The sequence below is a fragment of the Equus przewalskii genome, chromosome 24 (assembly GCF_037783145.1).
Source record: "Equus przewalskii isolate Varuska chromosome 24, EquPr2, whole genome shotgun sequence".
NCBI classification, from domain to species: Eukaryota; Metazoa; Chordata; class Mammalia; order Perissodactyla; family Equidae; genus Equus; species Equus przewalskii.
In genome coordinates this window covers 34,256,290-34,278,892 of record NC_091854.1, presented here as the reverse complement: position 1 = coordinate 34,278,892, position 22,603 = coordinate 34,256,290, and the positions used below count along the sequence as shown (strand labels likewise).

At 46.7% G+C, this 22,603-nt stretch overlaps 1 protein-coding gene and 1 long non-coding RNA gene across 10 annotated transcripts in view; one reads left to right on the top strand and one right to left on the bottom strand.

The window, feature by feature from the left end:
- The window catches only part of LOC139079150 (uncharacterized), a 52,357-nt gene extending 36,393 nt beyond the window's left edge, over positions 1-15,964 (bottom strand). The window contains exons 1-4 of the long non-coding RNA XR_011532498.1: positions 15,885-15,964; positions 10,331-10,426; positions 4,415-4,633; positions 2,898-3,142 (exon numbers count right to left, since the gene is read on the bottom strand). This is a non-coding gene — a long non-coding RNA (uncharacterized lncRNA). The remainder of the gene's footprint in view (positions 1-2,897; positions 3,143-4,414; positions 4,634-10,330; positions 10,427-15,884) is intronic.
- NFIA (nuclear factor I A) overlaps positions 13,143-22,603 on the top strand; it is a 520,766-nt gene continuing 511,305 nt past the window's right edge. For 3 of the 9 annotated variants that reach the window (XR_011532489.1, XM_070592360.1, XM_070592358.1), the window contains exon 1: positions 13,371-13,511. Coding sequence is in view for 6 of the 9 variants with exons in the window: in XM_070592360.1 (XP_070448461.1) it covers positions 13,416-13,511 (96 nt within the window). In the remaining 3 variants the exon portion in view is untranslated. Of the gene's footprint in view, positions 13,512-22,603 lie in introns of all 9 variants that reach the window. The other 6 variants (XM_070592355.1, XM_070592353.1, XM_070592350.1 and 3 more) reach the window with 5 other exon arrangements.

Here is a 22,603-nt window from a genome sequence, read left to right as displayed (position 1 = left end):
CCATGACCAAGCGGGATTTATCCTTGGGATGCTAGGATGATCCAACATACAAAAACCAATAGGAAATCACACATTAAGACAGCAATGATAAAAATCACATGATCATCTCAATGGGTGAAGAAAAAGCATTGACAAAATTCAATGTGCTTTCATGATAAAAACTCTCAACAAACTAGAAATAGAAGGAAATTACCTCAGCATAATAAAGGCCATGTATGAAAAACCTGCAGCTAACATCATACTTAACAGTGAAAAACTGAGAGTTTTTCCTCTAAGATCACGAACAAGACAAAGATACCCAGTCTTACCACTTCCATCTGACATAGTCGTGGAAGTCCTAGCCAGAGCGATTAGGCAAGAAAACGAAATAAAAGGCATCCAAATCAGGAAGGAAGAAGTAATACTGTATGTTTGCAGATGACATGATCTTATATGTTGAAAATCCTGAAGATTCCAGACACACACGCAAAAAAAAATGGTTAAGCTAATAAATTCAGCAAAGTTTCAGGATACAAAATCAACATATGAAAATCAGTTGTGTTTTTATACACTAAAAATGAACAATCTGAAAAGGAAATTAAGAAAACAATCCCATTTATAGTAGGATCAGTAAGAATGAAATACTTAGTAATAAACCTAACTATGGAGGTGAAAAACTTACACGCTGAGAACTACAAAACATTGCTGAAAGAAATTTAAAAAGACGTAAAGAAATAGAAAGAGATCCCAAGCTCATAATTTGGAGACTTAATATTGTTAAAATAGTCATATTACCCAGAGCAATCTACAGATTCAATGCAAGCCCTATCAAAATCCCAATGGCATTTTTTGCAAAAATAGAAAAACAATAATCCTAAAATACGTATAAAACCACAAAGGGCCCCAAATAACCAAAATAATCTTGAGACAGCAGAACAAAGCTGGAGGCTCCACACTTTATGACCTCAAAACATATTACACAGTGTTACTACAGTAATTGAAACAGCATGGCACTGGCATAAGGACATGTAATGTAGACCAATGGAACAGAACACAGAGCCCAGGAATGAGAAATCCATGCATACGTGATCATATGACCTTTGACAAAGGTGCCAAAACTCCACAACGGGGAAAGGACAGCCTCTTCAACAAACAGAGGCGGGGTACCTGGACATTTACATGCAAAAGAATGAAGCTGGACTCTTATCTGATACCATATAAAAAACATCTTTAGGGGGCTGGCCTGGTGGCATAGTGGTTAAGTTCATGCACTCCACCTCGGTGGCCCAGGGTTCACAGGTTTGGATCCCGGGCACAGACCTGTGCACCACTCACAAAGCCATGCTGTGTCAGTGTCCCACATACAAAATAGAGGAAGATTGGCCAGATGTTAGCTCAGGGCCAATCATCCTCATCAAACAAAATAAATAAATAACTCAACGTGGATTAAAGACTTAAATGTAAGACCTGAAACTATAAAACCCCTAAAAGAAAACATAAGAGGAAAGCTTGATAACATTTCTTAGATGTGATAACAAAACACAGGCAACAAAAGCAAAAAGAGACAAATGAGACTACATCAAACTAAAAAGCTTCTTGCACAGCAAAGGCAGTAATCAACAGAGTTAAAAGGCAACCTAGAGATGGGAAAAAACATTTGAAGCCATGTATCTTATAAGAGGATAATATCCAAAATATATGCAAATATATCCTACAACTCAATAACAAAAACAAGTAACCTGATTAAAAAATGGGCAAAGGACTTGAATAGACAAAGACACACAAATGGCCAACATCTCTGTGAAAAGACACTCCACATCACTAACCATCAGGGAAATGCCAATCAAAACCACAATGGGATAGCACCTCACACTTACTAGGATGACCATTATTTTTAAAAAAGCAAAAAAAAAAAACAAAAACAGAAAGTAACTGATGAGGATGTGGAGAAATCGAGGCCCTTGTGCCCATTGGCAGGAAAGTACAGTGACACAGCTGCCACAGAAAACAGAACAGAGTTTCCTCAAAAAATTAAAACTGGGACTATCCATGATCCAGCAACTCCACTCCTGGGAATTTATCTAAAACAACTGAAATGAGGATCTTGAAGAGATATCTGCACTTCCATGTTCATTGCAGCATTTTTCATAATAGCCAAGAAGTGGAAACAGCCTAAACATCCAGCAAAGACGAGCAGATAAGGAAAATATGCTAGACACATACAATGAAATAGTACGCGGCCTTAAAGAGGAAGGAAATTCTGCCATATGCTTCATGGACGATCCTTGAGGACACTGTGCTGAGAGAAATAAGCCAGTCACAAAGGACAAGCACTGAGTGATTCCACTCCCATGAGGTCTCTACAATAGTCCAATTCTTAGAAGCGGAAGGGTAGAATGGGGTCACCAGGGGCCGGGAGAGGGAAAATGAGGAGTTGCTGTTCAATAGGTACAGAGATTCCGTCGTGCAAGATGAAGCAGTCCTAGGGGTCTGCTGTGCAACAATGTGCAGAGAGTTAACCACACTCTGCTGTACACTTAATGCACTGCTGGGAATGTGGACTTCACGTTGCATGTTTTTACCACAATAAAAATGAAAAAAGAGAGGGACAGCAGCCACACTCTGGAAGCAGTCAATGATCTAGACGTAGACAATCTAAACTGTCCAGTCCAGTGGCTTTGAAACTTTAATTAATGTTGGAATCATTCTTCACACAGAATTTTCCAGTAAACTCAAGAAGGAAACTATAAAATAACCATGTGTGTCGAATTGCGTTGGAGGGCGGGATCCAGATTTCGGACAGCACACAGTCACTGAGACCGCTCTCTTTCAACCCAATGCCCGGAAACCCCCAATCTAACCTAAACTCTCCTCATTTTAGACAAAGAACCCGAGGCCCCCGGAGGAAAGGAACTCACCCTCCAGCGTGCAGGGAGCTGGTGTTGTGGCCCCGGCCAGGGCCCGAGTCTCCTGCTTCCCAGCTTCGTGTTCTTGTGTTCTCGTCCAGCTTCTCACGACTGACCTGGGAACCATGCAGCAAACCACAGGAGGCAACAGAGACGAAGGTTCAGCGGTGGACTGTGGAGGGACGGGCAGCTTTGAAGAGCAATCACCAGTCGACACAGATTTCCGATTCCAACGGTTTTTAAAAACCTGTTTGTGTCTGTTACAGAAATATCTCTCCATTAAAGGAATCTTTGAAATTGCAGAGAAGCAGAAAAAGGAGAAAACTTTATAAACACACCAATTGTACACACAACCGTTAGCGCTTGACTGTGTTTTCTTTCTGCCTTTTAATGAGTAGATTGTTGAGTTGTCACTGAACTGTGCTCATTCTGTATGTTCAATTTTGTATCCTGCCTAATTCACAATATTATAATGTAAGCATTTTCCATTTGTGAACAACATTGCCTTTCATGGGCACATAACACGCTTTGAAGGAGTTGTGCCATGCAGAAGATTTTTTTCTAATCTTTTCACTATTTCAAATAATGCTAAAATGAGCACATATCTGTGTATGTAATGACTGATCCACATTTACAGTGGTGTACCAAGGTGAAATTATGGAATTAAAGAATTTGAAGATTTTTAAGATTTTGGTACATAGTTCTATATCACTTACAACATTTTCTTATTTATACATAATTACATAAACATTGTTTTAGAATTTTGGAAATAGAAAATATAGATAAATAACACTATTTACCATTATCCCCTCAACTCAGAGATAATCAACTACTGAATCTCCTGGCATATTCCTTCCCCGTCTTTCTGAAAATATGTATATAAACAGGCACAATGACCACACTGAGACCATTGTGCGTGGGTTTGGTTTTTGGTAGAATAGTTTGTGAGCATATTTCCATGTCAATAAATAATACTTGATAACCAAACAGACTTTATTTATTAATCACAACCTTTTATCCCAGTCACACAGCCAAACTCACTCCTGCTGCCCTCTCCCAGCACAGCCCCAGCATCCAATTTAGGACAGTTCTGCTGGGCCGTCCCAGCTCCAGGGTCTTCTGTAGGATTAGCTGGGCCTTTGTCGGATTCCTCCCTCTTCCTAGTCCTCCTGTCGCTGCCCTGCAGGGGTTGATCCCAACAGTCACCCAATAAAGGTCTTGCACCCAAATCTCACACGTTTCCGGAACCCACCTGGGACTGGTCCTTGGCTCTCCCATTAATCCCATGAGGGGACTGTGCCCCTATTTCTGTCTGTGAACTTGAGGGACGCCCAGGGACCCACATGACATGCTGGTCCTTGGCTTTCCCACTGATCCCATGACGGGACTGTGCCCCCATATCTGTCTGTGAACTTGAGGGACGCCCAGGGACCCACATGACATGCTGGTCCTTGGCTTTCCCACTGATCCCATGACGGGACTGTGCCCCCATATCTGTCTGTGAACTTGAGGGACACACAGGGACCCACCTGCCAGGTGTGTGACACAGTCGGCAGAGGACACAATGGCAGCGTCTCGTGTGCCTCTGAATCCAGCTGAGCACAGAATTCAGGACACAGCTCTTCACACACCGTGAAGCCAGAGGCACGGTGGACACTGCCCTTGGGGTCTCTGGGTGGAGCCCTGTCTGCCACGAACTTGCTGGGTGACTCCTGGAAATTCTCTCTGTTGGGGTTCATTTTCTTAATCTACAAAATGAGAGGCTTTGTCACGTTCCTTCCTTCCACTTTAAATGAATTTATGTGATCTCTGCTCTGAGAAGAGAAAGAAAGGTCATTTTTGGAAAAGTCAGTCTCTCATCCACCGTGGACCGAAAGCATACATTACATGCCCGACCATCCGTGACTCTGTGGAGCGCCCTCCACAGGCCTTGCCTGCAGAAACGGTGCTGTGGGGTTGGCTGACAGGGAGCCACAGCCAGGCAGCCCCTCTGGATGCGACACAGCGCGTATCCACAAACAAGAAGCCTGAGGGAAGGTCCCTCTACATTCACAAGGTTCCGAGTATTCGGGTAACAGAAACCCACATATATTGAGCACCTGCCAAGTTCCTGCACCTGACTGTGGTCCTTTCAGGTATGTTAGTCCATTCGATTCTGACAACCCTCCATGAGAGTCAGTCACCGCCATCTCCACCCTCCAAACGAGGCCTGCAGCGGGCAGGGGACCATCCAGAGTCAGCCGCCGAGAATGTGGAAGGACGCAGACTAGGACCCACCGTGGCCCCATCACCCTGAGTGCAAGGGCCTGCTCCTTGAGGGCGGGTCCAGGTCTTTCTTATCTGTATCCTGAGCACTAACACAGTGGGAAGCACCTGTTACTAAGTGCATGTTTATGACATTAATTAATTACGACCTCCTGACTTCTCTTGCAATCTCCATTCTCTACCACACAATCGGCCGTCTACGTCACCTCTGAATTCCTGCAAAAATTATCAGTCTTGAGACAGACAGAAGACAGCCCCAAATAACAAAGACGTCGCTTATTACAGTCTCCCCACTCATACGGTGACACCGCCATCAGCCCCCTTTGGGACTGAATTGCTGGCTAACTGGCCTCGGCACTGCCCACATGCATGAGGTTGGCTCATTGGATCAGCCAAGCAACAGCGCCCGTTGACTGTTCCTAAAACCCATGACACTCTGGAAGCCGTGATGTTCTAGGATGGTGGAAACACACCTGTCTTGTCATTTTTAACCATGCCCACAAAAAGCATCCCAAGGATATCTGATCATTCAGTTAGATAAATGAGGCCAACGTACACGCAGCTGCCTGGGAGGTTATCACACGCAATGACACACTTTACACACCCCATGAGGCTGTATCCAGATTCACCAGCAACCTTCCACACAACTTTAACAAGATATCCGGATGCTGTGTGGGTGTGCACACACACGTGTGTGAGTGCAAGTGTGCATGAGTGTGTGTGCTTAAGTGCGTGTGTATTTGTGAGTATGCATGGAGGTGTGTTTGTGGGGATGGGGGTGTTTGTGCGTGCGTGTGTATTTGTGAGTGCATTGTGCGTCTGGGTGGGTGAGTATTTGTGTGTGTTGGTGTGTGTTTGTGAGTGCATTCTGTGAGTGTGGGTGAGTAGGTGTGTTTGTGAGTGCATATTTGTGAGTGTGTGTGTGTGGGTGGGTGTTTGTGAGTGCGTGTGTATTTGTGAGTCCATTGTGTGGGTGGGTATTTGTGCATGTTGATGTGTGTTTGTGAGTGTGTGTGTATTTGTGAGTGCATTGTGTGAGTGTGGGTGAGTGGGTGTGTTTGTGAGTGCGTTGTGTGAGTGTGGGTGTATGTTTGCGAGTGCAAGTGTATTTGTGATTGCATTGTGTGGGGGGGTGGGGGGAGGGGGGTGAGTGCATATATATTTGTGAGTGCACTGTGTGTGGGTGAGTATTTGTGAGTCGTGTATTTGTGAGTGTATTGTATGAGTATGAGTGCATGTGTGTATTTGAAAGTGCACTGTGTGAGTGTGGGTGGGTTGTGTGAGTACATGTGTGTATTTGTGAGTACACTGTATATTTGTGAGTGCATTGTATGAGTGTGTGTATGTGCATGTGTTTGTGAGTGCATGTGCGTTTGTGAGTGTGTGTTTGTGAGTGCACTGCACGAGTGTAGGTGTGTGTATTTGTGAGCACCTGTGTGAGTGTGGGTGGGTGGGTGTGTATTTGTAAGCGCACTGTGTGAGTATGGGGTGTGTGAGTGCGTGTGTGTGTGAGTGCACTCTGAGTGTGTGTGCATGTGTGTGTGAGCACAGTGTGACTGTGGGTGGTGGGTATGTGTTTGTGAGTGCACTGCGTGTGTGGGCGTGTGTGAATGCACTGCGTGTGTGGGCGTGTGTGTTTGTGAGTGCACTGCATGAGTGGGTGTATGCATGCGTTTGTGCATGTGTGTATGAGTGCACTGTAGGTGTGATTGTGTGTGTGTGTGCATATTTGTGAGTGCACTGCATGAGTGTGGGTGTGTGAGTGTGTGTTTGTGAGTGTGTGTGAGTGCACTGCATGAGAGTGGGTGTGTGTGAGTGCGTGTGTGTCTGTGAGTGCACTGCATGAGTGTGGATATGTGTGTGAGTGGGTGTGTCATTGTGAGCACACTGCCTGAGTGTGGGTGCATGTGTGAGTGCGTGCATTTGCAAGTGTACTCTGTGAGTGTGGGTGTGTGTGTGTTTGTGAGTGGGTGTGTCTGTGAGCTCACTGCATGACTGTGGGTGCATGTGTGTGAGCGCACTGCATGTGTGGGTGCATTGTGTGTGTGAGCACACTGCGTGAGTGTGGGTGCGTGTGTGAGTGCACTGTGTGAGTGGGTGTGGGTGTGGGTGGGTGCGTGTGTGTATTTGTGAGTTCACTGCATGGGTGCGTTGTCAGAGCGCCCCTGCGTGGGTGTGGGTGCGTGTGTGTGAGTGCACTGTGTGAGTGTGTGGCTGCGGCTGTGTGTGAGCTCACTGAGTTCGTGTGTGTGTGAGGGCACTGCGTGAGTGTGGGTGGGTGCGTGTGTGTATTTGTGAGCGCACTACGCGAGTGCGTGTGAGTGCACGCGCATGCTCCCGGCCCCCTCCACGGGGCTCCAGCCCCAGCACCGTGACACCAGCCCGCGGGGCGGAGCCGGCCGGTGCGCAGCGCGGTCCCCGGGGCGGAGTGGGAAGCCCGTGGTGCTGGTCCCCTGGCGTCGCCCGTCGCCCCCCGGGTCTCTGCGGCCGCTGCCGGCCCCGGGCCTCGAACAGGGGAGCGGACGGCGAAGGAGACCGTGGCTCCCCGCGCAGCCGGCCAGCGAGACGGACAGGCCTGACATCCTGTGCCAGCGTCTAGTTAGAATTCATTAACCTTTCCGTTTCTTTAAGCGCCTTGCGTGGAAGTTGTGAACATACTTATTAGAGTGTTGTGCTGTTTGCGTTTTTTTCTTTTTCTCTTTTTTAACAGGGGGCAGGGGTTTAGTCCAATCCTGGGTGGCAGCTGGCTTACAGAAAATGCAGAGAAAGTAAAAGTCAGAGAATTTCTAAATGGAAATGAGGCGCCAGAACTGCCTCTAAGAAGAAAACCAATTCTTTGCAGGGCATGGCTGGTGAGCTTCTGCTGAAAAATTTATCAATATTTTTCTTGAGAAAAAAAGAGAGAGAGAGATCTCTATATATATCTCCTAGATCAAAAATCCAGGCGTTCTCTGGGCATATCATGAAAATGAATAGGGCTGTCTGGACCCCCTGGCATTTCCTTTGGTTCTGCCCTTTTCAGCTCTGCGGCATTTGCTTCTGCCAGACGGCGAGGAAACCACGCCAGCTGACTTGGGGCTCCGGCTTTTTGAGTCAGTGTGCTGCGCCCGTGCTGGTGTGGACCTGCACAGAGGACTCGCCACTTGCATCTCAAAGGGATAATTCTCCCACCAGAGGCCTCGGATTTTTCTAGGCTTTGGAGGAACTGGACCGTCTATCCTTTTGCATAGATTCTTCCTCTTAGCCTAAAGCTTACGTATGAGTTCACATTCATTTTCAGGGTTACACAGGGACGTCCTGAACACCGTTTTAGGATTTTCCACCTGATTGAGGTTAGAGAAAAGACCTAGGTACCAACAGCAGATCCCTCCTCAATACGGGCTTTTTTTAAAGTCTTAGACACCCATTTCCCTAAACCAAACTTCTCTCCAGTCCCGGCAACAGTGCACATTCCTAATTTCACGATGTCCAAGCGCCTGGAGCTTCAAGGCCATACGTATTCATTACGCCCAGCACCCGACTCTACGAAAGTAATCTGAGGCCAGCCGCCGGGCCTAGGGAAAGCACGGGCATTTCGTCCAGTAGACGCGTCTGAGTCTGTGCTCCTCCTGCTCAGTGTGAGCCAATAGGCGAGACTTTCTGACCCTGACCTGCAGAGTGAAAACACTACCACCGACCTCCGAGGCTGTTGGGAGGGTGAACCACGCGTCACCTGCAAAAGCGCCTTGCGGAGCGCCTGCACACAGCAGGCCCTGAGTCCCACATTGCCCGCCTCTCGGGGGCTCCGGGAGACACGGGTGGTGCAGCTCCTGGGCTTGACTCCTCCCGTCTCTAACTCTAGGACCCTAAATAAGTTGCTTCAACTCTAGGAGCCTGTTTTCTTGTTTGTAAAATGGGGTTAATAAAAGATCCTACGTCCTAAGGACCCAGTTGATAGAGAAAGATCTTAGACCGGTGCCTGGCTAAGCGGAAGCACTCAATACGTCTTAGCTGTGATTATATGCTGCATTCAAAACCAAGTTGCTCTTCTCCTAGAGTTTCACATTTCCAATGGCCCTAGAAACAAAGCTTGAAAAGAAGCGGAAAAAAGGTTTTAATTGCCTACGATGCAGAAGTTGCTGTTAAATGGGTGAGGAATGAGTGAGTGAATAACATACATTCATTCAAGACAAATAGTATAGTCGGTCTATGAAGTACCAACGGACGATGCACATGAGGAAGACGACAGGAATTCAGGGGCACCAGAGGCTGCTGTGCACTGGGGTCTGGGGAGGGCTTAGCCTGCAGTGCCAGGCGATGTCCTAAGAGGGGCAGCGGTTTGAGCCGAGGTAAAGGAACGGGCTGTGTGAAGGAGAAGAATGCAGCAGAACCTCAAATCGACTCGTGTTCTGAGCCTTCTCACTCTCTTTCTCTCGCCATTTAAGGAGACCCCACTCTGCCCACCACTGAGCCGACCTCACAGCTGCCAAGATGAACGCAACACGGCCCCGCCTTCAAGAATCTCCCGGTTCAGGAGGGAAGGCCGACTGGGAGGCAGATGATCCCAGGAGAGGGTGCTAAGGGCCACAATGCACAGAGCACAGATCGTCACGGAAGAACAGAGACAAGGGCATGGGGGAGAAAGGGGATTTCCCCTCAATAGAGGAGTAATAGTAACAAACAATAACTCTGCCCCAGCACTCATTACACATCAGAAGCTATTGGCTTGATGCGTATCTTTGCCACTAACTAACTTAATAACCATCGTTATCTCCATTTTCCTGAGTAGGACACAGAGAACCAGAGAGGTTAAGTAACCTGGGAGTAGTCACACAGTTGGGAACCCATTAAGCTGGGATACGGGCAGTTGGACTTCAGAAACAGTGCTCTCAACCGCTCTGCTATCCAGCCTCTGAAAATTATTAATATTCCACTTCACATTGCCCTTCAGCAAGATGTGACAAAAACCGAACCCTCCCCTTGGTGCTTACACCTGCTGGCAGCACCTGCCCCCTCGGCTCTGGGTCCTCCCCATCCAACAAAAGTGGGGAGCTGATTTGGGGCAAGTTGGCCACAAACCCCTGAATGAAGTTGGAAAGGGGCACGCTCTCGCCAGGGGGCCTCACGTCAGGAGAAAACTGTTCTCTGTCATGCTCCCTGCAGCCCCAGTCCTCCCACCACAGACCGGGGGAACCCATCACCTGACTCCACGGCCCGGGGATTCCCACTCCTCGTAAAACATGGTCGAAGGAAGCGAGGACGTCCAAACTGTGATGGGCTCGTTTCCTGATGAGAGTCTGTTAAGATCCATTCACGTGCAGGGAAAGAAGCATTCAAATGACAAGAGTTAAATTCAAAACATGTAGCCGTTCTCTGTTATATTTTTTTTCTGACTGAAAGCAAACCATTTAGATGTTTGTTTCCAAAAAGGCATCTGTCAGCAATCAGAGGGGGAAAATGCATAAAGCAAATGCAATTGTTTGGAGTAGCATTTCCTGGATCATGTTAAATGCTTGAATTGCTCCTCATTATGCTCACCAAATAATTTTATTTCCCACAATAATTGCAATATTTAACGTGTTTTATTTAATCTTGTTTTAAGGCTATTAACAACGGGCCACACTGTGAAAAGACATTGCTACGAGGGAAAGGACAGCTTCCCCCAGCCTCTTAGAGAACAATGATAAAGTTAAATACCCCTAATTGTTCCCGATTTGAAACACGATTATCCAATCATATTTCTCATCTCTTTGTTCAAAACTACTGTGCCATCTCCTGTAAAATCTTCCTGCGTATCCCGTCCTTCACAAAGTGGAATCTGGACTCCAGTTTCCCTCCTGCCCTGATCGTTCATCAATAATGGGCGTGCACAGGGTGCCGTGCGTCTCAGAAAGGCAGCGGCTCAAGAAGCGGCCCCTCTAACTTCAGAGATGCTGGGGAAAGTCAGAAACCGTGAGGTTGTGGCCCTCGGAGGCAGGTTGTCCACACCTCTGTGCCCCAGAGAAGGCTGACGGACGGAGCGGGGCTGTCTGCCGTGGGAGGCAGGTGGGAGGGACGCCTCAGAGCTGGGCAGATGCAAAGACAGAGGCTGCCGCGTTTCTCTTCTTTCCCTTTTTTTTTTTTTTTTTTTTTGTGGTTTGTGCTATTTTACATTTCGTATAGAATTTCCGTGTCTTTTCTCTTTTTTTTCTAAATGGTAAACTGAAGAAAGGCTAGGGCATTTTAAAGTCACTGCAGTTACGCAAGGCAACAAATGTGTCGGCTGGTCAGCTCGGGGCCAGGTCCTGGAAGAAGGCACTTGCTTGTGGACTCAAGGCCACTTAACACCTCCTGTGCTACTGTGGACCCTTCTGAAAAGAGAGGTGATGCCAGAGTAATAAAGAACACAAAGATGCTTCTGAGAGTAACGGCAATATCCGTATTTGGTGATAATTCTCGATACCCCCTCATACCCCCATATTATTAGAAGAAATCTCGTTACAATGAGGCATGAGAAAGAAAAAAGTGACTTCTTTGTTGTACCTGCAGTTCATTCTGCAGAAGCGTTCGTGCATCTTGCTTTAAATCATGAAACATTTCAGGTGCAACTGGATAAAATTTGCTTTACTAAAATTATTTTTGTCGAAACAGCTATTTACCCAATGCTAAACGGTTAAAATAGCACCTGCTGAAGAAGAGACCAGAAATGGGAAAGAAAGTCACCCAATTTGACCTCTTTGGAACTTAAACTGTGTCTCAAATAAGTTCATCTAAATATTATTCAGTCGAAAATGTGACTAGAAAAAAATCCGCTGGATAGTTGGACTGTAAATGCACAACTTTTTAAATAATCTGAGTTTAATCGCCCTGAAAAACACTGCAGATAAATTCTCCGTGCTGGGCGAGCCGACACAGAGACCCCAGCACAGGGAATCACAACATTGCTGCTCTGGGCTCGAGGACCAAGGACTAGCTCACCCTCAGAAAAAGAATTAGGATGCGTTGGTACCCTGCTCTCATAGAGGTATTTCCTCAGTTCCTAATCCCACACCGTTTGAAAAAATAAAATATACCAAATGCAAGGCATTCTCTCTACCTCTTTCTCCCCTTTAGTCCTGAAGTTAAATGGCTTGAAATTCAGCAGTTGACTGGACTTCTCACTAAAAAAAAAAAAAATCATTTTACAGACATTCTTATTGGTAGGCCCACATTGTGGTTGATTTTTTCCTGCTCAAGAGAGGATGTGTGGTTAAAACCCCTGTAAAGAGGATGGCTTGGTTACAGCAAGGAAATCAGACGTGATTTTCCCTGAATAGAGAAGTTCTCGTGTCAAGTTTAGCCTGAATTGTGTCAAACTGAATTGCTAGTGACTGATCACTTCGTTGACGAAGAATGGAGAAGCCCAGAATTAATTTTTTAGAAAAAGGACACCAAAAATAGAGATGGCACCCAGCCTGGGTTAGAACTTGTGAAATATCAGTAATCTTTCCTCACGTGAAAACACACATCTAAACAGGGCGCGAGCCGAACCAAAATCAGCTGATTTGAGTCCGGCTGCCTCCAGCTCGTGCTCCCCCACAGCCAAACCAAATAATGAATTAATTTTTAAAAATAAAGGAAGGAGAAATACTTTTTTCTTACTCCTTGAAAAATCTGTTCGGCTGTTCCCAGATTCAGTTTTAGACTTTTCTCTTTGCTTCCAGCAGAGATGTGTAAGACAGGAAAACTGAACTAAACATTTTTTTTTTTTTTAAATGCACAGCTCACGTTCTTGAGAAAAGTGGCTGCGAAAAACAGATACTGAATCAGACCTAAAGTCGAGGAAGGGGGGGTAGGAAGAAAGAAAAAGCCCAAAACATCGCATGATAGTCTCTAAGCAGTTCCATCTGTCAAGCAGAAATTTTAGGCTAATAGCCTGTGGCGATCTCACTCCACAGTCCACTACCTGCCTTTGTCCTATTAAATCTCTTTATTCTCCTAAAAAAAAAAAAAAAAGAGGGGGATTGGTTGTTGGGAGGAAAGGAAAAACCTTGCAGACCAGAGTCATCTGGGTGATGAAGCCCTAACTTTAGCGGCTCGCTTTGATGTGTGGTGGTGGGTCCGCGTTTAAAAGGAGAGAAGACAGCTGGCAGGAGGCTCCTCGTCTCTCTCCACTTCACCTTGCCACTGGGTCTGTGGAGGCTGGTCCATTGTCAAGGAGGGTTTACCCGTGATTCCATATGGTATGGACCGGCCTGCATGTTGCCCCACATGCCACCGCAAATGTTTTCTCAATTAGGTGTCTTATCTCCCGTGAGTTAGCATCAGATGAAGCTTGCTGACAGCGTAATGGCAGGGAAAGCTTCCGAGGGCTCCATCAAATGGCAGCTCTGCTACGACATCTCGGCCAGAACTTGGTGGATGGTGAGTTGGCAGCTGTGCTGCTTTTTTTTTTTTCCCTTTTCTACTTTCCCTCCCTCTTTGACAAAATGTCCCAGACCTCACATTCATCAAATTCGCATTTGATTTTTTCACACTCTTCAGCCAGGCAGCCTCACGCTGCTTCCTCTGCCACCCTCTCTTGCCACCCTCTCCTGCCACTCTGCGACTCGGGCTCCCAGGGAGGCTTGCCCTGGTTTCTGTGGGACAGGCTTTGGGAGGTTTTTGGGTTTTTTGAATTTTTTTAAGAGCATCAGAAGTTTTAAGGTTGAGGTGGTATTTCAGCCACGCCGGTCTTGGAGTAGAAGGCGAAACGCTTGTCCTGGCCCTTACGTTGTGCTCCCTCTCTCTGGCCTCACATCCCTCTACTTTTGTTTTCAGGGACTGTGGGGGGCATGGTTTTCCTTGGCTGTGTATTTTCTGAGGACGCGTGGTGGGCGCTGGGGAGAAGCAAGCCCTGGCGAGCCCCGATCCTGCCCCACTGACTGGGCTGCCCTGAGTCACCTGTGAGCGAAGGCTGGGTCCCACGCCCGGCCCCACAGCTCCCGTCTGACTTTCCCCGTTTATGTCAGAGCAGGTCTTAAGTCTCTTAGGAGCTCTAGCTCTGAGTGGAAAAGACCCACACGCCCTACCTTTTCGTAATTCTGCGTACAAAGTTTTATTAAAGTTCCACCACGCCGTCACGGAATGAGTTAACTCACATGTCATGGTCAACCAGGCCAGACAACCTTTGACATCTTGGATCTATAAGAGGTAGAGTGAGTTGGGAGGATGCACAATGGCTGATTGTCACGGGAGAAGCGAGTCCTGTGGGGAAGGGCGTCCTCGGATCGTTTCTGCCCTCGTTAGGGTGGCGGCCGTTGAGGATTACTTCGTTAGCAGCACATTTCTAGTTTTCGCAATTATTATTCTTGCGGCAAGCGTGAATTCTTCCAGGGAGCGAAAAAAAAGTTTGCTGCCAGGACAATGCATGTATTATCCGTTCCTAACTGGACCGTGAACTTCAGCTCGTTTCACATAGATATCAGTTTAAGAAAAAAGAGAGAGAGAGAGTGGTGTCGAAGAGGCAGACTGGCGAATGGAATTACGAGACGGGACGTGGTCGGTTTCATTGTCCGATCTGCAGAAAGAGTTCTCCTTTCCCCTCCCTGGACCGAGGGTGGTGGTGTTCTGGCGAGTTTTAGGAGTTCTGAGGACTGAGAGACTGTTAAAAGTGAGCTGCCGCAGGCTTCTGTTCAGCTGCTTCTTGGGTGCAGTGTGTCCGTCCCAAGGACTCGCAATTGAGTTAAGGTGGCTGTGGGTATGTTGTGGGTACGTGTGTTTTAACTTGCAGTTTCTTGAGTAGACGTTAGAAACTTTCCCAGTGACTTCGGGACAGTGTTACTCGTGCTTTGCGTTGGTTAGACTGGGGGTGAACTGTCCACCGATCCCCTGGACCTGCATTCAGGACACACACCCCCATCACAGGCTCTGCCAGAAAGGACCGGTTTGCTTGTGTGCTACGAGGTTGCCTAACGCAGCTCGTTAAACACTGGAAACGAATATACCGATTGGTTTCGCTATTATTTTCTATGCTAAGTTATAAGCTTTAAAAAAGTCTGCGTGCTGATGTCATATTCTGGGTAACATTCCGCTTCCTTGTGTTTCAAGAGCTCCTCGATTTTATAGACTGTTACTTTTTATGGCAAATTGTGTCTTTTTTTTTTTCTTGCAAAGATCACCAAATGCTCCTCTTTTTTTAACTTGCAAAACTGTCATTTCTTTTTTGTAAAGTTTACTTGGAAGTTGCCTTTCATTTAAAATTACTTTACAGATGTTTTACCGCCGGGAATATAAAATATAAAAGTGGTGGAAACATTTAGCGATGCAGTTGACTAAAAATAAACAATGCTTCGAGCTCACAGGCTGCTGTTTAGGCTGCAGACTACAGGAAGTTTCTCTCAACTTCAATGCTTCTGGATCTTTGCTTTGAAAGGGGTGAGAAATCAGAGCGCTCTTTAAAGAAGTTGTGGGAGTCGCCATAAAGAATAAATTCATTTTCCTATCCCTCAAAGGTGACCAGATACCGTAGCGTTTTAGATCTGCCAGTTACAAGTAATCCCAACGTAAACTTCCCGATATTGATGGGAAATTGAGGATGTGGGTGAAGGGGGAGAGAATGAATTAAAATAAGACAAGTTTTGCGTTTTCTCTTACTCTTCTCTTCTCCTCTCCCTCCATATCCCCACCTTGCTACCCGAAACAGTTTTCCTCAACTAAAAAAAACTTAAACTTGCCCCTGGCTGATACAGCACTTTAACCAAAGGACAGTACAAGATCCGAGTTTCACACGAAAGGCAAATAAAGCTTTAAAATTACCTCCTGCGTCCTCTGGCCGCACAGACTCGGGCTGTGTGGTGGGAGCCTCCGGCTTGGTGCTCTCCGCATACAAAGGCAGGCAGTGAGTGCCCCTTGCCGGGAGCGCGGCCTCAGCTGCCAGCACAGGGACATGCAATTTTGCTTTTTAATGAATCGTAAACAATTTGTATGGCAAATGTGTGTGTTTGTTTTAGTTTGGGGGCACGTGTTGGACCAGGTTGTAGACAGCCATTACCTACTCCAAAATTTTAGGTGAGAATGGAGAGAGTTACAAATCACTTTTTATTTTTCTAAATAATAAAGACCCACTGGAATGAAAGAAGCTGGCTAATGAAAGACTGAGATTCGCAGCCTCTCCTCGCTCCCTCTCTGTCCCCATCCTTCCAAAGGCACCAGGCTGACCGTGAGGTTTTCACTGCACTTTTTGATAACTCACGGGACGTCAGTTGACTAAATTAACTGGGTGTGTGTTTTTAAGCATAAATTTTAGCTTTGTCTTAAAAAGACTATGCTTGTTTAAGAAGCAATTGTTCTAAAATGTGAAATACTGAGAAGGGCCTTCTCTATCATCTATGGCTTTTTTCGGTTGGAGCTAATGTTGACTGAGGGACACAGGATTTAAGAAATGCGAAATGCCCTTGGATAGCAAAATGGAGCGAGAAAGCGGTCTTGATTTCCAAAAGTCAAATGAAGACTTTCATTCCAGCCCAAGGAGTTGTAAACAAGTTAGAAGTTCACAAGGAGCAGGGTCGGAGCACGTGCACTTTAACAGTAATTACCTTTGGCGCTGCCACTTATGAGGAACCTTTTGATATGTGAGCCTCTTCTCTAATGCTTTAATCATGCAAATCAAGAAATAGGAATTACGTATTAACTGAATCTAGCTGTGTTGTGACATCTCTATTTGAAGTCCTCCAACAGAAAACCAGAGAAAACCCTCCTGAAATGTTCCCCACTTTGAATGAAATGGAAGCACCCCCATGCCTGTAAACGCTTCAGAATATAATTCTGTCCAGGGAGTTACCTCCGTCCTACCCCCACGGCATTAAAACGAAGGCAGAATGAATGTTCTCCTCTTTCTAGTCATTAACTGATAACGAGATATTATTGGACTATTTTTTGTGTGAATTACAAAATACACGTGTGTTGTTTCTGTGATCCAACTTAAACTCATAGCAACTATGAAATGAAGGCTATTAAATCATCCGGCCACCCCTTGCCCCAAGCTCATTCCCAAGCACTTATTTGGGAAGCATCCGCTTTAGAAATTGCCATGTAATTTTTCAATCAAGAATTATCCATCACTTAATCCAAATTTTTACAACTCAGACTTTGCATACGAGGAAAATACTTGAGCAGGAAGAATATGCTATGCCTTTAATGGAAATGCCTTTTTTTAAGTATCTGTGTAAATTAACAAGGTGCTTCTGTGAAACACTGTGTTACTGTGTTCAACAATTCAGAATAACTCTCGACTCTAGGCTACTCCCGGAATGATTGGCAGCCCCAATGGCTGCACCCAAAACTCAGAACTCATATTCCATGCAAACCTTTGTTGTTGTTATTTGCCTGGATTCACATCTTAAGTTGCGTTTACCATTGCAATTTTTAGAATGTTAATTCTCACCTGAATAACTTTTGTTGATGACCGTCCTCTGGGTTCTTTGGAACACACCAACAGAGACTGCTTTTATGCATTTGCACTAGCTCTTTCGTGATAATGATTAAAATAACTTGGAAATTGCTACAATGGCTATAAAAGAAAAAAAAGACTCAGTAAATAATAAATATTATGTTCTCAGCATCCAGTATGTTTTCAAAAGGAAGTGTCCATGATAAATGTATTTGTATACATTCTATTTCAAGCATTGGCACACTCTACCTGAGCTATTTTTAAATGCACAATGGTCTTATTTTTATCCACTATTATAAATATGCATGACTATATTAATTTCTAAGAATATGCATTAACTTCGAAGATTTCTGTACCCTCCAAACATTATTCTCTCATAGTATTAACAATAATCGATGGCAAGCAAAATCTGAAGTGGCTTTTTTCCTCCCGCGTACGTTAAGAAATTATCTGCCTCGTTTTCTTTCAGGTTGGCTTTTTACAGTACCTCCTCTGGTCCCGTTTACTATCCTTAGAAAGAAGCACAAGCATTAAGCTGTTTCTGCTTTTTTTTTCTTTAAATCAAATTATGATCCAAATGTGCTTCATTCAGAAACGTGACTGGTGACTTAAGCCAGCCTATGTACTGCTACTATCTTTTTAAAAATCTTGATTTCCTGTTATTACGCTCATATTTCTCCTGTGAACTTTAGACAGTAAAATAAATGCTTTGTCCTTGTTTTCCAGTTGATTTTCCTTCACCTGTCCTGAATATTGTCAGGAATGTTTCTAATTTAAAACCAAAAGAATCAGGGGCTGATTAGAAGACAGGAAATTGGAGGATTAAACTGTCTGGTTGAACTTCCCCTGCTTATCAGCACTCGGTAACTCATGCTGGATTACAAACTCAACGGGACAGCTTGGACAATGCATCGTTCCTTCTGGATGTTTCCATCTATGCGGAGTGTGCGTGTGGACACGTGCACACGGGTGTCTCTGTGTGTCTGTGTGTGCTTTCATGAGCATGAAAAGAACCAGCAGCTGGTAGTGAAAAGCAGAGGCTTTGGGGTGGGGCGGTTCTAAACCGAAGGGGCTTAGACTACGGGCACGAAAGTTCATTCAGAGATGGTAATCCCAGGATATTTTTGAAACTTTCTTATAAAACAGTTCTGTGAAACCAAGAAAATAAGGAAATACTGAAAGGGAGAAAGCAAGATACACGACTTTGGGACGGAAAAATAGATGGCAGGAGCTCTTGCACGGTCCGTCTCTCCTCAGTCTGTTCAGAATTCCAACCCCCACGCCACTGAGTGAGCAGCAAGGGTGTCCCGTAAGGAGGGAGGGGTTGATCTAAGGGCTTCCAAAGTCGCCAGAGCTCCCCTTGGCACCACGGAGAAAGGGCTCCTGCTGGCATGACGGCAGGTCTCAGTGCTCCAGGTGAGCACTCAGTGTGAAATGAGCGTTTGTCAGGGAGTGAAACAGCAAACCAGGACATGGGGGCAAGGATTCACGTTAAGCCATTGCACCATTTAAGACCGAAAATAAATAATAAAAACAAACCCCTGTCCTAGATTTTGCCACGTCACATATATTTGCAGAGCCGTGTTCTAGAAACCACGCTGAGAATGACTTCCCCTGACCTCGTCGGCTCACCTGTCTTGGCCTCAATAAGTGTTGTTGGTTTGGCTTAAGAGAGCTGAGCATAACAGATGGCAGTTCTTCCTGCTTCTCACGAAATAGTGGGTCCACTGAGAAAACAGAGGATGAAGAAAAGTGGAGTTCATGATCTGGCAAAACCAGTGGGTGGGTTTGACTGGTAGATCTGGGGGGTAACGTTCAGGAGCCTGTCTGGCAGTCCATCTATTCACCAAATAGGTATTGAGCCCCCCACTAAGGGCCGGGGGCAGAAAATCAGCTGCTGCTGCTTCCAGACACCATCGCTTCAGCTTCAGGGGCTCTGGGAAGCCCACCTGTCTGTCCCTGACACAATCTCTCATCCTAACAGCTACCGTTGATTAAGCACAGACCACCTGCTGAAGTCTGTCCTACCTGCTTTACGTTCTGTTTTTCATTTAATCTTTGCCATAAACCTATGAACTAAGTATTATTGCCCCACTTTACATACAAAGGAACCAAGACTTGGAGAAGGTTGCACACTGCTCAAGGGTGTGCACACGCCTAGAATGAGCCACTCAGACACAGGGTCCACTGGCTTCGTCTTGGACCAAACTGGTTATAAATGAATTGACTCTTTCAGCACAAGAAGGGAAAGCATTCAGAACTTTACAGGATTAGGACTATGTACTCGATGATGGTATTGTGGGGCACGAGTCTGTTTGCTAAAAATATAGAGGCAGAAAAATTACTATGTGTCCAAAGCAAGATAGGACACCACTGCTCTCGTGGTGCCCAGTCCGTGGCCTGGAAGAGTTGTGCAGAAAGACCTCCTATTATTCAACAGAAACATTTAGTCTCATCTCCCACTAAAGAAACTCATGAGAGACGCGAGCCAGTCTGATGCAAAGGATGCCCCTGATTGTATTAAAATGTACCTTTTCATCAGAAGATGGACGGTTCAGGCAAACTCAGTGGGTTTAAGTTCTTGTGAATAGTAGGGAAATTTTTTTCTGCAGTAATTTAGTCAATTTAGCAAACATTGCACTTGTAGCTTTAAATGGAACATACTATTTTAAAAGGCCATCCTTCCAAAGGCAGGTTCCCAGTGCTTCTCCCTTCCTGTCTCTCTTTTAATAAGCAGAAATGCCAATAGAGACCAGGATTCTGTTTAATATTTTTCATTGCCACAAGCACTGCTAATTAAAGGTTTATTCCAACATGGTTTTCTGTAGGAGAAGACACGGTGCAGAATCTACTTTGCCTAATGGCAGAAATCTTACTACCCTCACTGCAAGTAAACATCTATTTTCTGGACAGCTGCTGCCTGTAAACAGTGTGTCTCCGTCAGCGCTCTTTAGAGCTGCCACATGTTGAACAGGCTTCTTCCTCCTCAAAACCCAAGTTCCTTTTGTGACCCTTAATTCGCACACGCTCTCGCCCTGCTGACTGTTTGAGAGGGATGACAATGGGGAATAAGGAGCAGGTCAGAGGTGGACATGCACAACCCTGGGCAGAGCAGCGCTCACAATGCTGCAGTGCTGGTGGGGCTCACGGGCAGGGCTGGGCTCGATGGCTGAATGGGACATTCAGTCATGTGGCCCACCCTTCTCCCCACAGCAGACACCACGTCGTGGGCACCATCTCCCAGATGTGACCCAGATGCAGAGAAAGCCTGTCCCCATCGAGGGCGTGAGAACTCTGTCCCCAGGATGGTGCTATCTGCCTCCCCCAGCCCCAAAACTCCTCGTCCGCCCCCTCCCCCACAGGTGGGCAGTTGTAGTCCCGCTGATGGAGTGCCTTAGCAGCTGGCTGGGCGGGCTCTCTTCAAATGTTGAGAAGATCGACATTGTGGGCCAAAGAGCTGATTCATCAATTCACTTAAGAATCAGTTAAAATCATCATAGATTGTTTTGTTGCGTTTTAAGAAAAACAGCAACGTCAATTCTCATTTCTGTAAGAAAGTGAGAAACAGCGCTGTAATGGGAGCTGTGGTCTGGCCTCCTTCCTGGTGGACAGGAGGGAGTCCTGGACACATGTGGACACTGCCCAGCGCTGGGGTCCAGGTGTGCACAGCATTGTTAGCAGAGCCGCAGAACTTTGCAAAAATGCAAAGAATTGAGGCGAAATTACTATGGGGGGGGCTGAGATAATTTCTCAACTGAAAAGTCAAGAAATGACAAAGCTAAACACAGGGGCCACCTGCACAAACATCCTCACACCAGCCAGGTGGGCTGAGGTGAGGCGACAAGGACGCCGTAAGCCTGGTGGGGAACAGCGGGCCCATGAGGAACTGGAGAGCGAGCCCCCTCTCCACCATGCTGCATCCGCACCAGGGCCCCGGGGCTGCGAGCACATGCCCATCAGAAGATAGAGAGGGATTCCAGCATCAAAGTCTTTCATTCCACAAAACCCAAGAAGCTTAAAAACAACCAGCCCGGAGAGGGATCTGGGTTTCGTGAACATGCTGCCGAGTCTGCAGGGTTGGCAGTTCGACCAAGCTCGCTCTCCGGGAGCTTCCGTGGGTGGGAGCAGGCGGCAGAGGACTTGTCAGTGTCTGACTCGGGCCTCAGCAGAGCCGGAGCTGGGGGATTGGAGGATGTGGAGAGGGGCAGGGAAGGGGCGTGGTGGCTGCAGAGACCTCCTTCCTGCACCCGCCTGCCCACCCCGTTCCCGCTGCTCTGCCTCGGATGTCAAAGGTGGCCGTGGCATCCCCAAGGTCTCACGGGCTGTGGGTTCCAGAAGAGGGCTCCTCACCAAGACACAGGCCCTGCACATTCCCCGCCCAGCAAACCAGCAGACTCTGCCCTCCCATGGGCCCAGGCCTTCCCTGAGGCAAAGGAGTCACTTCCCGACCCTCCGGCCCGCAGCCCATGGCTCAGTTACAACAGCACTGATTAAATTGTGCTGGAGTTTTCTGTTTACCATCTGGCCCCACCACGTTGCTTGCTCCTTAAGAATAAAGTCTGGGTCTTAGGATTCCTCCTGTCTCTAAGGGCCAGCCTGTGGCAAGTACCCAAAAGCAATGGTTTTGTGCAGCTCGCCAGGAGGAGAAGTCGGGGGAGCGAGAGCAACAGGGCTGGTAGGCCTGCCAGGACCTGCTTCCCCTGAGTGGGGGCTTCCAGACGACAGGAGGTCATTCAGCAAACTGCCGCCGACCATGTGTATGTGCGTGCGTGCATGTATGTGCGTACATACGTGCGTGTGCATGTGTGTGTGTAGGTGTGGGGCCACCGTGTCTTCGCTCTTGAGCCCCCCAGGTGCTCTCCACACGTGGGAGCTGGTCCTTGCGCATCCCTGTGAGAGCGACATCAGTATCTCCCCTCCCCCCTGAGGAACCAAGTGGACGGGCAGAGTGAGCCAGTGGTGTGGGACACTCTGAGGCTGTGCCCAGCACTGACACACTGAGTCAGGCTCAAACAAGGCTGGTCATTAAATGAGGACAGAGTTTCTCTCCATGTACGAGGAGGGAGCTAGAGCCCCAGAGGCTAAA